This window comes from Misgurnus anguillicaudatus, chromosome 3, assembly GCF_027580225.2.
Source record: "Misgurnus anguillicaudatus chromosome 3, ASM2758022v2, whole genome shotgun sequence".
Taxonomy (NCBI): domain Eukaryota; kingdom Metazoa; phylum Chordata; class Actinopteri; order Cypriniformes; family Cobitidae; genus Misgurnus; species Misgurnus anguillicaudatus.
This window is the reverse complement of record NC_073339.2, coordinates 44,141,179-44,157,500: the sequence shown is the minus strand read 5'-3', so window position 1 is coordinate 44,157,500 and position 16,322 is coordinate 44,141,179. Positions and strand designations below refer to the sequence as shown.

At 36.7% G+C, this 16,322-nt stretch overlaps 1 protein-coding gene and 1 long non-coding RNA gene across 4 annotated transcripts in view; one reads left to right on the top strand and one right to left on the bottom strand.

Annotated features, from left to right (window-relative positions):
* Positions 1 to 13,075, bottom strand: part of nrp2a (neuropilin 2a) — a 92,513-nt gene extending 79,438 nt beyond the window's left edge. The window contains exons 1-2 of one of the 2 annotated variants that reach the window (XM_055206150.2): positions 12,346 to 13,075; positions 2,654 to 2,831 (exon numbers count right to left, since the gene is read on the bottom strand). In XM_055206150.2, the coding sequence (XP_055062125.1) occupies positions 2,654 to 2,831; positions 12,346 to 12,418 (251 nt within the window). In that variant the 5' untranslated portion in view covers positions 12,419 to 13,075. The remainder of the gene's footprint in view (positions 1 to 2,653; positions 2,832 to 12,345) is intronic. The other variant, XM_055206149.2, reaches the window with a different exon arrangement.
* Positions 11,648 to 15,357, top strand: LOC129445059 (uncharacterized). 2 transcript variants are annotated; one of them, XR_012369033.1, is made up of 3 exons: positions 11,648 to 11,844; positions 14,026 to 14,118; positions 14,735 to 15,357. It is a non-coding gene; the product is annotated as an uncharacterized lncRNA (long non-coding RNA). The 2 variants fall into 2 exon arrangements; XR_012369034.1 differs by having other exon boundaries at positions 11,654 to 11,789.
* Positions 15,358 to 16,322: the final 965 nt, after the last annotated feature.

Here is a 16,322-nt window from a genome sequence, read left to right as displayed (position 1 = left end):
GCTGACCACAATAAACGTTTCTTGTGAACGAATAATGGGTGTTTTACATGGTACAGGGCAGCTGCAAGTGTCTAGTTAATTTTCTGTAGGAGAAGTGCAGAAAGGGGCAAAACGGGGATGGTTACAGAGATAAAGCCGAGTCGGTCCACACGCCTTGCTCGTGCACTCAAAATCCGTTTAATCTTTTGGTACAATATCTCGTCACACCCCATTCACTAATGCTAATGAACATTTACAATTGATTCTTTCCACTTTATCTTTCAAGATATCACCTATCTGTAACATCATTATGCTTTTTCTCATTCAGGTACAAAGAAAAACCCAGAGAGACTTGATCTGTCCATTGTCATGAAGCCACTCAAACAGGAAAAGAGATATTGTACAAGGCAAGTCCAAAATGCTCATCAAAGAGATGTGGGTTTTGAAATCTCTCTCTCCAAAATGATCACAAATCATGCAGAAATGCAGTTGACGTCGCTCTTTTTGATTCGGATAGAATAGTTAAACTAAAATGAAACCGGCAACTTCACAACAGAATTTTCTTTTAGAGAAAATCTAGAGATGTAACAGAGATTCGCCCTCCCCCATAATGCCTCACATATGGTCGGCCCACGGGGAAGCAATCGTGGGTTTAAAACGCTCATAATGGGAAGTGCGTAGAAACAACAATTGCTTAGCACCAGGAGGGACAATAAAGTACAGAGGAAGGGAGAACTGGTGAGAATGTGTCTCCTGACCGATGTCTCCAACATACAAGGCCTTAGGTTATTTTTATCATATGCCTTTTGGAAAGCTTTAATAGGAAGAGGATTGTCCAGGTTTATTATGATGATATGGATTAGATTCCGTATGGAGGGCATGTCAATAACAGAAAGGCCATAAAGGCTCCAATAGTAGTGGTTTCAACAACTGACTGGTCAATAAGCAAGGTTAATCTAGTGGTTTTCATGTTTGCTTTAATATTTTTGTGGTTTAAGTATATCTACCACTGGACAATATATACCAAAATATAGTCCAGTTTTTTACGCGTACAGTGCACATGGCGCAATTTTCGTCATCAAAAGAGTGTATGCGTACTGTACATGCACCGTCGCATTTTTGAAACCTTGCGTACATTGTACGCGTAGATCACGCATGCGTGTACAGTAGTATGTAGTTTAAAGTCCATAAGGGGTATTGCAATTTGTCAAAATGCGTGTATGCGTCAAACGAACTATGCTTTACAAGGTTATGCGTTCGACTGTGCAGAATATACCCAGGGCTTTAAGCTAAAAGTATAGTCCCGTTTTTAGGCGTATGTGAGGGTATGCTTACATTTAGTCATCAGAATAGTATGTGCACACTTTACATGCACCGCAAGATTTTCGTATCTGCGTGTGCTTTGTATGCATAGGCTGCGCATATACGCATGCAGGAGAATGTAGAATGTAGCCCAGGAGATGCATCTTTTTTTATCACACTACGCATGCGTCAAACCTCTGAGTACACTTACAAGTCAAATACACTATGCAAGGCTGTGCGTTCGACCATGCACGTACGTTCGTGTACTTTATGCTAACATGCTAACATTCTTACGCTATTACTGAGCAGTTGCATATCTCTAAGTTTATCCTCTTTAAAGCACCGCTGCTGCAGCCACGAATGCAAACTCACCATCTGCAATGCATTTTAAGACAATTACTGTCAGATGTCCGATCGCCTGCTGTGAGAAATGTTTTCCTTATTATGCATAATCCAAAGGTCTTTTTGATTGTTTTGTGCAATTAATGGTTCAAGATATTTAACATATAAAAAGGTTGTTCTTAGCATCCATAAATCCTTTAGAAATATCTAATTGTTGTCTAGTGGACATGACCCAAAACCAGCCCAATTATACAGGATTTATAAAAGACCCATGCATGACTACTGGTCAACTATAAACAGTATTTGCATTTTAGTGCATTTTAAAAGCTAATTCACACTGCACCGACAAGTTTTCTTGAAAATGTGTGTTTAACACTGTGTAATTGTGAAAATGTTGGTGTTTGTTAAGGCAACAACATTCACACATCTATCATTTAATATATCCCAAGTTTTATAGCCACAGACGTATGAGAAACGAACAGACAAGACTAAAGCCGATTTAGTGGTCATTATAATGTAAGTCAGACTCTGGGAACCCACAGCCTACGGATGAACGTAATTAATTTTACAGCTGAGGAAAAGTGTTCCAGAAAAAGCCTTCGGGACGACCCCCTTTCCCGGCGACAGCTGCGCTGCATCTCTGCGTAAGCCCTTTAAGACTCGCTCTGTACTCCATTATATCTCTCTTAACTTCACCCACACATCATTCCTTTCTTCACCTAGATCGTGGACTCCTCCTCAACAATTTGCCCCCTAATCTTCGGTCCCTCGTTCTGTATAGCATATCTGCACCTCACATCTTTATTTCGTTCCCATCCGATAAATCGAGTTTATGCCACGTCTACCTTCTTCACACCTGGTTCCCTTATCTTTCTTTTCCACCTCATCAGCAATTCAGCACACGTGTCGGGTCACGCACGCTCCGTTGGAGGTAAATTAATTGCGTGCAAGTACTTATCGTTCGTCATTTCTGCTTTTTCCAACTAATTTTCCATATCTTTTTTTACTCTATCCCAGTCTTCCAACTCACCGGCAATCCAGTCTCTCCAGCTCAAAGTGAGGGTTGAAGTTCAGCACGATACGCTGCGATGTTTCTGGAGCGCTGATCACCCATTGGCAGCTCTGGTGGGGCGGGTATTCCAGTGGGTAACCGGGTGATGTGATGTAACCGGCATCACTGGCGTCCAGGTGGCCTCCACATGGCTTAACTGTGGCAAACCGGGAGAAAGAGAGACAGAGATGTGATGCTGTGTGTTAAATAACCTATTAGCAACATACTCGATGCTAATTTGTCCAAGCAGAACAGTGTGAACTGAAGGTAAATTAAACACATAAATCAGCTTCTACCAAATCCCTGAGTGAATAGTGAAGAACTAACGGGGATACTAATCATGTTGTCAAAGCACACAAGGGGAAAAACGCAATACAGCTTTGAAGTAACAGAAAATCAAAATGTATCCGATTTACTTGCTTAATGCAAGCTTTCTAGTTTATTTTCAAGGTAAGGAAAGGGATGCCATGGTGTTTCAGTAAAACAAACTTTAAATTGGCTTTTGGGAATGTAATATTCCAAGACAGGAAGTGACACGTGGGTCTCTTTTCTGCAGGTTCAAGGGTCATCCCCCAAACTACAATGGGATTCATTATAACAAAGCTTTTCTTCCACCACCCCACCTAAGTGTTTTATATTTTTCCTGTTATCTTAAGCAGACACGCCTTGCACGTGCTAACATTCATGCTAACACGCACAACAATGCTTTTTTCATGCCGCCCTCACATAGCGGACATTATTTTGGTCGTTATTATTCTGAAACGAGCTAAGATTAGCAGACAAAAAATAGGTTCTGGTGTTTTACCATGACAACTGTGTAAAGTGTGTGGGTATAACCACTTAGTTCCCTGGCTAACAGCTACCGTGGATTAGAAAATAGTAGGTTAGTGGTACTATGCAGTACATTGCACTTTAACTGCACATGTAAACTGAGAATTTATCAAGAATGTTGCTTTATTTTTCATCCTGAATAAATATTTGTGTCCTCCCCCCCCCCAAAAAAAAAAGTAATTGGTAGTTTATTTGTATCTTTTCTTGAATCCTGAATATTACTTTTTATCCTGTTAGTATCGGTCCCATAGCTTTACTACTGTAACTCAACCATGATGACATCATCTTCCAGGAAGTGACATCATTTTAGAAGGAAAATAAGTAGAATTTGATTAATTAAAAAAAAAATTTAAAACAACATTTAATGAATTTAAGATATTTTGTGATATTAGTTGTTACAATGCATTCCTGTTTAATTAAATTAAATGTATGAAAATGTAAAAAAAAAAAATAAAAAAAATAAAAGGGAGTTAAATGACACCCCAACATTCTGGCAAATGCCAATACATACGTATTTTGCGAGGTCAATAATTTGTAGGGCTGTCACAATGATTAAATAATCGTCTCATCGCGATTGTTTGACCTCAACGCAATGATTTCAGATCACCAAAATGATTGCACATCTCTCTAAAAAACACAAGGGGAGCTGCAGCACCTGTATAAAAGAGATAGTATCAGATGGCGCTCCTTAACTGACAGTGCAACATTATACATTGCAAAGCAATATTCAATACATGTGTACTAATTGTACTAATATGACCTTAGTAGGATTGGCTATTTAATGCCAGTTCTGGTATAGTCAGTTTATTTTGATTGCATTTTTATTTTCAGTTATTTTTCAGACACGTTATTGTGTTTTTCAGTTCTTGAAAGATATATTTGTGTGAAAAACAAGCAAAAAATGCATGAGAATTAAATGTCAAAACAACAAAACAGTCAATTAATCGTCATAATCGGCAAAATCCTAAAACAGGCAATTCATCGTCGTAATCGTCAGAATTCATTAAACAATTAACCGTCAGCCAAATTTCTTAATCGTGACAGCCCTAATAATTTGAAAGATTTATTTGAGGTTTTATTCATGCTTTTGTCAGATAATCATACAGAAATCACAGGTAACAGGTAAGTTTTCCCTTGAGATCGGGTTGGACGCCCTCATGTTAGCTAACTTTAGCTCTTTATTTCCATCCTGTAACATTTCTTGCCATTGTTTCAACAATCATGCATTCAACAATCATTATGATTTATGAAGTTGAAGTGCCTGAACTTGACCAGACCAGCTTATTTACAGAAATACTTCCTTAAATTACAATACATACATATCTGTGTTCCTGTAGCTTAATTGAACAAGCATTGTCCCAAAGTCATGGTTTTAATTCCCAGGGAACAAACATACTTATAAAATGTATAGATTGCATGCACATAACAAAGTACTGAATAACCGCAATGATCAAAACAATAAGGAAGTAGATCAAGTTGATATGCTCATGTTTACTATATCATAGAAAAGCAACGTGGGAATTACGTTCAGAAGATGAGGAAAGTTTGATTGACATTTCTAGGTCTGATGCTGGCTTCTGTAGTGTATATATGTAAACAAGGCTGTCAAGCTAGCATTAGGAAATCTCTGATCAAACTTCTTTACTGCTTCACCCTTAACTTACATCTCAACAAATGCCACCTTACATTTACAAACAACAGCCTTATAACAGTACGGCACTTTGTGGTATAGTCACAAAATATTTTATTTATTTATTCGTATTCATGGACACAAAACTTACCCCAACCCAACCGCAAGTGATAATGGTTTAAAACTAGAAAACAATAAAAAACAATACATAAACTGAATCGAAAAAAAGTGGTGCTGGGAGACACGGAAAAGAAAATTGTGCTCATTGACACGAAAAAAAAAAGGAAAATCGTGTCCATGAGCACAAATAAATAAATCAAATATTTTGTGACTATACCACGAAATGCAGTCAGATATAGTTGCACAAAAGAAAGGGATACAGCTAATATGCACCTACATTTGACATTTGTTGTTTTTGGCTATACTGTATAAGCACTACTGTACACAAGCTGTGAGATACGACATGAAAAATTAAATTGCTCCCGTTATAATTATCTAAGCTGTCTATACTCCATCTGCGACACAGTTTGCAAAATATGCTATACTTTTCTGCTGTGGACATGCCATCTGTTGTATGGATTGTATTGCATTTAGAGCCATAGCATATTAAACTTATTTTGTTGAAAGCAAGAAAAAATCTGAAACTGAAGCAATGCAAGGATATTGATGCAGCCAGGAAGAAAAGAATTGAATCAAAGTGAGAAACACACACTGAAAAAATTTGTTTCATCACAAAAAGACCGAGACTTATGAGGCCGCAGATGTTCAACCCCCGAACTCTCAACATCCATATCGACATTTCAGAGAACTTTTAAAATTGTCTTACAAAATGAGCTTCAGGGCATCCAAGACCTACGTCAAAGATCTTCGGCGCAACACACTGGCGTGGTGAAAACGCTCAAGACAAGGAGCCGAGTATCGCCTCAAGCTACAATTCCCATACTTGGTGTGCTAGTCATAAGAGCCAGAAAAGCGAAATAAAAAAGGCTGGGTTTCTTTAAACTGTTGACATTTCCACAACTGTTACAGCAATGTCTTTTTAAAAGGTACACTTAGGATGTGATATTAAAGGCTATCCCATTTCATGGATAAAATATTGTAACGATATCTGATCATCATTTCTATATTTGTATCTCAAATCTATGCTTTTGCTTTTTTAACATTTTTGAGTGATGTTGTGTTGTTATATTTTTATTCAAGCTATATCGACCATAAACACACAAAGACAATCAAACCCACGCCCTAAATATTCTTGCACCCTGAATTCCTCAATACATTTCGTCATTATTACCCAATATATTTAAGTGGCACAAAAGGACAAATAGATAGCGATCATTTTACCTTCATTCAGTCTGAATGTGCATGCCTCCTCTATTGTGTGCTTTAAGGGCAGGGGGTTTCAGGAGGAAAGAGAGGGTCTTGTGTGAATCCATGAGGGGGGATTCTGTGTGCTCGGCACTTTTTAAGACAGATCTGTTCTTTCATGTATAGAGACAGAAGCAGAGAGGAGCTACAGACAGCATGTGAGGAGATTTCAAATGGGATGTTTTTTGACATGAACACGAAATGAAAATAAGATTGTATGTTTCCTTAAAGGGCCCGTTAAATATTACAGTTATGTCACAATTTATTAAAATTAAATAGATAGAACAATTATGTGCATGACACTATAATGATTATTTATGAGGCTGATAGGGGTGGTTTTCCAGACAGGGTTTAGATTATTCCATTATATGCGACCCTGGACCACAAAACCATTAGTAGCACAGGCATGTAGTAATAGCCAACAATACATTGTATGGGTTAAAACATTTTTATAGATGAATCATAAAGATATTATTATTAAGTAAAGATCATGTTTAATGAAGATATTTTGTACATTTCCTACCGTAAATATAAAAAAATTGTTTGTACTGTATCATCTTTTTTTACAGTCTATGATCATTAGTAATATGTGTTGCTAAGGAGGACTTCATTTGGACATCTTTAAAGGTAATTTTCTTAATATTTAGATTTTTTAACACCTTAAAGGGGACATATCATGAAAAGATTTTTCCATGTTTAAGTGCTATAATTGGGTCCCCCGTGCTTCTATCAACCTAGTAAATATAAAAAAGATCAACCCAGTAACTTAATTTTGGTAAACCATTTTCTGCAAGTATGTGAAAAAATAGGTCATTGAAATATGGCTCCCCTTGTGATGTCAGAAGGGGATAATACCGCCCCTTAATCTGCACTATCCAACCATGACACTGTGATTTAGTGCAAAGATCAGTTCATTTGCATTTAAAAGTACACACCCAAAAGCAGCACATAAATGGCAATTTTACCATGCTATGATAAATTATCTATATGATAAACTTCACATTAGTACTCAGAGGACAACAATTATTTATTTGACATCTTTAAAAAGTCTTGTAAAATGTCCCCTTAAAGATTCCAGATTTTCAAAATAGTTATACTTGACAAAATATTGTCCTATCCTAACAAATCTCAATTAAAAAATTACCCTTATGACTGCTTTTTGTGGTCCAGGGTCACATGATATTAGGACATAAGTAGTTTTTACACACCTTGCAAAAACATTACTGACATATTGAGACAAAACAATGGAACTGATATATTCTAGAAATGTCCATGCAAGCAGTTTTTAGTTAACATGCATTTTAATCGGGGACTAGACTTAATCACCCCATGGGGTGGTTTACCGGACAGGGATTAGACTAGTCCTAGACTAAAATATATGTAAGAGCTGTCTAAACTGAAAACAACTTGCACTGACATATCTTAATATACATCAGTGCTCTTTGTTTTGCCTCAAAATGCACGCAAGTTATGTTTTTAGTAATGCATGTTTGTTAAAACTAGTTATATTTCATAATTAAACTAAGGTCTAGTCCTGGATTAAGATAATCCCTGTCTGGGAAACCACTCAATAAAGTTTAATTTGATGCCTTTATAAAACTAAAAGTATAAAAATAAGAAGGAAATTCAAATGTGCACATTGATGCAAATCACTATGTGTTCAGTAGTTTGTGTTCCTCTCTGCTGGTATTCATTTCTATTAACTGCATCATCGCTGTGCTGAGCTGTCACTGTGCCGGTAAGTTGCATCCATGAAATATCTCCATCTTTCTCTCCCTCTTTTTCCCTCTCCATCCTTCCCTTATTCGTACCTTAATTAAAAAGTGCCGTCACCCGCGGTGAGGAAATCAGCAGTGATCCATTCATCCTTACCAAGCCAAAGCTCTCTGTCTCTCTCTCTCTCTCTCTCTTTCAGCTACTCTCAATCACTGTTATTCTCTCTCTCTTTCAATCACCCTCGTTTTTTCTCTGTTTCAATCTCTCTCTTTCTCTCCTTCAATTACTCTCACTCTTTATCTCTTTCTTCAAATCTGTATCTTGTTTTGAGTGGAACAGAAAAGGGAATTTTTCCCAGACCTGGTCAGTGTAAACTGGAATGATTTTGGAACAACATGAGGATGAATAATGAGGCTAATAACTAGGAATTACTGCATTAAAAAAAACATTCAATTCATCCAACAAAATGTATGTTACTGATGCTGTGTGTTAGTTATTTTACTATGGTTAGAGCACAGTTCATAATAATACTATACAGAAGCTATTCTCCTGGCACAGCTTGTCCAATCAAATTAGCGGACCAGAACTGACTGCTGTATGAACATCAATAAAAAACATCAATGTTCAATGATTAATTACATTTATTAAAAGTAATGATCGTAAACAATTCCCCTGCCAAAGTAATGCAGTTTAGTCTATTTATGGATGCCAAACGACATAACAATCAACATTATATAATGAATTAATGATTGCCATATTAATATAAACTGATGTGTGGTCAGGTCCAGCTGAGCATGTCTCGTCCAATCAGATTATTTAACATATTTCACCAATATATGATTTATGTTTCATGAACTGTAGTTATCTTTCACCGAAACTTCAGCGATGCCCCACTTTACAAACATCAATGTGTCACGTTGTCATCAACGCTCTCTCAACGACACACACACACACACACTGCACTATAAGCTCCAAATGAAACTAATAGGAGGAGATATTTAAATTATGTATGCAAGCCATATTTTTAATTCATACTTAATTCAAGCAATCGGGCTTCCGCAGGGACAGAGACAGTCATGGTTTCCTGACCCCAAATGCAAATTTCTGACCTTCTTTCCAAACTGAGACTGCATAGATTAGCACTTATGCTATTGATCAATCCCAGGATGAAACGGCATATGCAACCATTGTGGTGTTGTTGTCGATGAAAGGAGATGTGTGTTACTAGATGTGTGTGTGTGTGTGTATGTATGTCTATCCATCTACAGGAACGCAGGGAAAACACTTTGTTTGTTCACATCAAGTATTTATATGTTGCTCTCTGAGAGTCTTTTTATCTTTTAATCACATGTATCAACCTTAATAGTGTTGAACAAAGGCTCCTTGAAGAAGCTGCAAACATTTTTGGAGGGGCTTGCAAAGGTAAGCATCCTTCATTATAATACTATGGACACATTTTATTTTGGTATATATAGTAACTATCTGGCAACCTACAGCATATTCAGTACAAGCAACATTTAAATTTGATCTAAAAATGTAAAAATCTATTTTTATATGCTGCTCTCGTGCACCAAAACCAGGTTAAACAGTACAGACAGTCTTATTTATTTTCTTCATAAATCATTGTGATATAAAACTACAACTACATTCACATACATTTTAAAGTGCTCTAATCTATACTTCCTGACCTGCTTTAGTTTACCTCTTTAAAGTCACTACCTTTTTGCAGAATCATAGTTTTAGGAGATCAAAGCCAACACTTTTGGGATGGGAGTTTGAATGTGTCAAGAGCAATAATGGGAAAACAGCACAGAGCACCGTGAGAATCAAGCCTTGATATCATCCATATGCCAAGCCAGACCATATGTACTTTAAAGTGTTACGACATGCTACTTTGTTAAATTCTGTAATCTGCACTACCATATACTACCATATATAGAAATATAATCTGTGTGACTGTACTAATACAATACACATGCGTCTTCTGTTTATAATTTATAGCTGGAGACCAGGATAAGGGTATTACTTTTGTATGCACGTATGTTGATCAAAAGAGACAGTTTCCATTTATACATTGTCTCTTATTGTTGGGACGGGTTTTAATTATACAGGTGATGGTTGAAGGTTAGGTGGAGTATATTCATATCCAGCTGCACACTATTTTATGATAAATAAAGATCTATCACCACTAATTCAAACAACTTCGTCACTTTAGCTCTTAACCTGTTGGTGTAAAACTGCAGGTGTATCAACAGAACTAGTATCTGCTTCAGCGTTAGGGCAAAAAGAGATGAGCATAGCCGTTGGCTTAATTTAACCCAGAAAATCTTTATATTTGACCCAACAATGGGATAAAACAACCCAGCATTTTACTGCAAATACTTCAACTATAGTTACTGTAGTGAAAGTATGGTTTATTTTACAGTCTATGGTTGAAACAAGTCAGCATACTGTAAGTTAAATTACAACCCAACGAGCCGGATTCGTCCCTTTTTTGACCCAACACTGGGTTGAAAAGAACCTAGCATTTTTAGGAGTGTAGAAAGCAAGACAGTGGTTGGTTACATAAACCTTACAAAAGTAAACCATACTTTCACTACAGTAACTACAGTTGAAGTATTTGCAGTAAAACCATTGTAAGCAAACATTAACCATCGTCTCATTGATAACCATGATATTCGTTGTAATTGTACAGTGTATTAACAAATAGTTATCAATCCATTAAATTATTGTTTATTTTGAGAAGGAACAGACTAATAAATTGCTACAAGTCAAGAAATATTTATGTTACGTGTATTTAACATTCAACATGCATAAATTCTGTAGTATTTTTTTTAATTTGGGTAAACTGTAGTAATATTTCTTGATACTATAAGTGTTTTAAGCCTTATCTTAGTTCTTATTAAAGTATAGTAAAGTATTTAGCATCTATAGTTTATTAATTTACTATAGTTACCATAAAATACTACATCAATGTGCAGTACACTGTAGTACAATGTTGTACTGGCTACTACAATACAGTATAGTATAGTACAGTACAGTACAGTACAGTATAGTAAAGTATAGGATGGTATAGTATACAATTTACTACAGTTTACACTGGTGAATACTAAAGTTTACTCCAGTATTTTTCCATGTGGGATATAAAAACAAAAGTCATTAAATTGTTATAAATTATTTTTATATTCACAATTAGACCCCAAAATCATAGTAGGTTGTTTTTATAAAGTTGACTGCAATTTACAAAAATATTAAAATAAAATATAAAATGACAACGAGGCATTGTTAAAACATATCTAAGATCTTTAACAACAATCTGAACCACCAACGCAAACTTGGACGGGTTTTGTTTATTGCAGACTTATCACCTGTACCTATCTGATGGCATCTAAAACAAACATTGTTGATCGAAACGACAAAAACGATACAGACACGCGTCTGTGTGCGCGCGTGAGCTCGCGGTCTGTGACGCCGGACGGGTGCACGCGCTGAACTCCCCTCGCGCTGTAAATATCTGTTTTCCCCGTGGAAACCTCCATCTGAATCCGAAAACCAGCAGGATTTTAAATCGAGGTGAACAAATGTTTACTGTTTAAGCGATTACTGACTGACTTCAGACTTATCTGAGGTAAATTATGTTTCTCACAGAAGGCGTGTAAAGTTAGGATTATGAACCCTTGCGAAAATGAATCATGATTTTACCTCAATAACCGTTTAACTGTGGCATGTGTAGTAAAACCACAGCAAACACAAATTTACAATCGTCTTGGACATGTGTCTTGAAGAACTACTAAATATGCTTCCAATAAGCTCCGTTTTCAACATAAGACAACATGATTGGCCATGAAAATAGGAAAATGATCATTTATTTTGATATATTTGACTCACAACTAGCACCTAAACAGATAACGTTATGCATAAATAAGGTGTTTAACATCTAGAGGGTCGTTTTACATATAAACCTGAATCTTGACTAAATAAAGTCAGATGTTTTCTCAGCTTGCTTCGGCTGGTCAGCAGACACGCACGTTTAGCTTCGCCAGTACAGAAATCTGTTTGTCATTTGTGGATAGCCTCACTGGATGGGAATTTAAACAAACTTTAACAGAATTTGAAAGGAAATGCTCACCTTCTTCTGCGCCGACCTTCAAAACAAAGCAAAAGACAAACGCAATTCCTAGCTGAGATCGCCAGAAATCCATCTTTCCAAACGCGCTGTCTTGCAAAAGTGACCCGTGTTCAACTAGTGATCTTCAAGGCACAAATACAGTAAATGATGACTGAGGAAAAACTGGAAAACGCACAAAACAATCCTTTTCCTTTTTATATGGCTCAGATTTCCATATTCAGTTCTGTTGAAACCGAGTCCATTGCGCACAACAAATGCAAACTGCGCGTAACATAACCAATTTTTTTTTTAAATATACATCAAAAAGTCATGCTTAGCATAAAACAGCCTGTTTTCTCCAAACCTCTGAAATTTAATCTGAATTAAAATTGTTCTCGAGTCGTATTCCGTTAGAAAGCCGTCACGCATTCGCGTGCGTTATTGCGCTCCATTGGTCTCCGGTGTTTGGTGATATAGCTCTCCGCATGGATATCCCCCGTTTAAAACATACTGTCACTCCAAGTATAAGTCATATGCCGTCTTCTTGCTCTTATAAATCATTGAATCCTACTCTGGACTGAAAACACCAGAATAGTTGTGTCCAAACTGCACGACAGGGGTGAAATCGGCGTTACGCACAGAAGCGTGTTGAAGCGCACTGGCGGATAGGCTGCGTCCTCTCACAGAGCGCATGTGGATGTGCGCGACAGGCTGTGTGTGAGTGAGAGAGTATGTGTGAGTGAGAGAGAGAGTATGTGTGCTATCGCATTACACTGAGCTTTACTGGCCCGCCTACCCCTCAGTCACCGAACAGAGAGAGGACAGCTCTCTCCCCCTCTCTCTCTCTTTCTGCCAGCAAAGGTCCGAGTCTATTTATCCAGTTGGTTCGTTTGAATTACATTTAGTGGATCTCACCCTTTTTGACTTCAAGCCCCCCCATTGTCCACAAGAATATTTGACAGCCCCCTCACTCACATTTTCTACCAAATAAAATATTCTAGAGTTGCATAACCAGAAAGATCCATGTAAGATATGTATAAGATATTTAAGTCGTTTAGCTTATTCTAATGCTTGTTTTTTCTTATTTTAAAAAATGTTATGTTCTTGAAGCCCCGTTGAACATTTCTTGAGACTCAAGTGGGTCCCGGTCACCTGGTTGATGAACACTTATTTAGTGTATTAGGGAGACACTTTGTCAATGCTTATTGTTTTATTGTAGTACAATAGATGTTCAGTCAGCAATGTTTTTTAAGTAAGGTTTACACACCACCTCTCATGTCTGAAATGTTTGATTTAACGAAATCATCAAAAGAACCATTTTAAAAGAGTGAATCATTTGTGAATCAGATCGCTCTCTCTCTCTCCCCCTAATGCACAGTAACACACACACACATTCAAAGCTACAGTATGTGTTATTTTTAGATTTTGACCGGCCTTAGCCTCTCTAGCAATAGGCTAACTAATTCTTATTTTATGGAGGATTGCTGAAAAATAATACTTTACTCCAAGAAGGTGGCTTGGAATAAAATAAATAAAATGCAACATTCAATAAAATGCACCATTCGTAATATTGTTCACATGCATATGGTCATTTTCATGAAGCAGTGTGGGCAGTGAACAATTATTATGAGGCAACGTGTGGCAATGTTTATTTCATGTACTGTCATACCTCAGAAAGTCAATGCGTGAATTCTCCTGCAGGGGGACGGACCTGACCATAAGACCCAGATGGCAGGGGTCGACCAGGGCAGAAGAAAAGCACAGCCAGTACTGTCGATGTTTGCAGCAGTCAGAGTAAGTTATTGTCTACTGCTATATAAAACATATCCAGAATTAATTTCTTTTACTCAGACAAATGAGTTACAATGTGGTAAAAAGATCCATAATAAAAATACACTTTAAAATGATGCATTATGAAACAAAATAATATGCAAGAGCCATTTATTAGCAATTACTATCACAAATAAATGTACAAAAGTTGTCACTGGGATGGTAACCTTTTAAAAATATCCAAAATGTACCATTTTGTTACAGATGTACCTTTGAGGTACCAATATGCACCTTTTAGGTACAAAAGTGTACCTACGGCCCCAATGAAAACTTTTGTTACGTCTTGTACCTTTGTTTCTAAAAAGTGTGGATTTATGAAGTCAATTGCCCTTAAGTCGACAGAGAAGCTCATACCTACAGTATATGTTTCATTAATGATTGACAACCAAAACATACCCAAATAGCTTATGTTACAGAATAGTAACAGTATATTTATTGTTTATCCTATCATGTAATGACATTCAGTACAGTATAATAATACATTTATAAGTGTAAAACAAGGTTTTAAAGACATACTGTATGCAGAACGCCATATGTTAAAAACCAAAAGAGGGAGAACATTTCTTAACCGCTGGCACAGGTTGAAGTCATGAGTCAGGACCGAAATGTCATGTGTTTCTGAACCGGCCACAAAACAGAACCCACCCCGCCCAACCCAACCCAAGCTGGTCTGCAATCAAAACTTCTAACTAGAGACACGGAGGGTTTTTAATAACACAGAAGAGCTATGCCATGCTGAAAATACTTCACAGAGACTTTGGAGAGGCCTTCATCCAGGAATTTACAGGAGTAAAGTAGAAGGACACTTTTTATGCAGGAAACATAACAGGCTGTTAGCAATTCTGAAGAGTCAAACGGACCAAATTGCTGGAATTTTCCATCTGATGTCCTGCACGTTTTTGTGCTTTCTGCCCAGTCTTGGTTTTATATCCGAAAAAGCTTTACAGTAATAAAAACGCCAATAATTCGTTCAGTTATACAGCTAATATGAGAATGAGAGATAATGACAATAAGAGCTTTCTCAGATATGGAAATCTTGAGTAGGAAAAATGTCTCTGATGGCCAGAGAGAAGATGGAAAATGGTCATAAAAAATTCATTTTGACTAAGCAGATGCACAAAGAAACAACAAAAGTTAACACAGAATATGCAGTGCATTGTGAAATTGTCACATGTGAGACTTAATCCCAAAAATGTTCTTAAATTTAATCTAATGCATGTGTTTTTACAATGTAATTTCTATATGTTTTTGTAAAGCGCTTTAAGATGCAACTTAATAGTGCTATATTAACTAAAATGTATTATATTATTATTATTATAAAAATAGCTTTCTTTCTTTAGTTTATTTGGAGGAAATATAGATTTCTAAACATTTAATGCCATTAACCTTTAATAATCAAAGGAGATTTCTGTATGAACAAGAAATTCTACAACAATATTCACCCCTGAGGTAATACACTCCAAAAAAATATATATATATATATATATATATATATATATATATATATATATATATATATATATATTTACCCAGAAAATAAAATGATCCAACAATGGGTTAAAAGAACCAAGCATTTTTTAAACAACCCAGCATAGGTCAAAATATAACCCAATGCACTGTAAAAAATGAAACATATATTTTATGTTACTTTAACTTAACAAATTTCAACTTGTTTTTATAAGTTATGTCAACTTATCAGCAGTGGGGGCTCGTGACTGCTCATCCGAGGGGTGCAAATTCAAAATAAGTGTTCGGAGTGTCATGTGTGTTGCTTGTGTTTTCAAAATATGTGTTTGTTGCGTCATGTGAACCATGTACATCACGAGTTTTGTCAAAATAAGTGCCTGCTGCACACGCGTCAAAACTGTTTATGATAAAAGAGACGCTCACGTTCACAAAATACACGCAAGACACTTCCTTAACAGTAAACTCTGATTACGCATGAGATTATGTGAGTATCTGGCAAACGCGAGGGTCTCTTTTATCATAAACCCTTTAGATGCGTCTGCAGCAGGCACTTATTTTTGACAAGACACGTGATGCACATAGGATCTCTCGACCGGCAGAACACATTTTGAAATTACGAACCACACACATGACAGACTACATACGTGTTGTGACGAACTTCGCATCGAGCACCCTCGAAAAAAGAAGTCATGGGCCGCCAC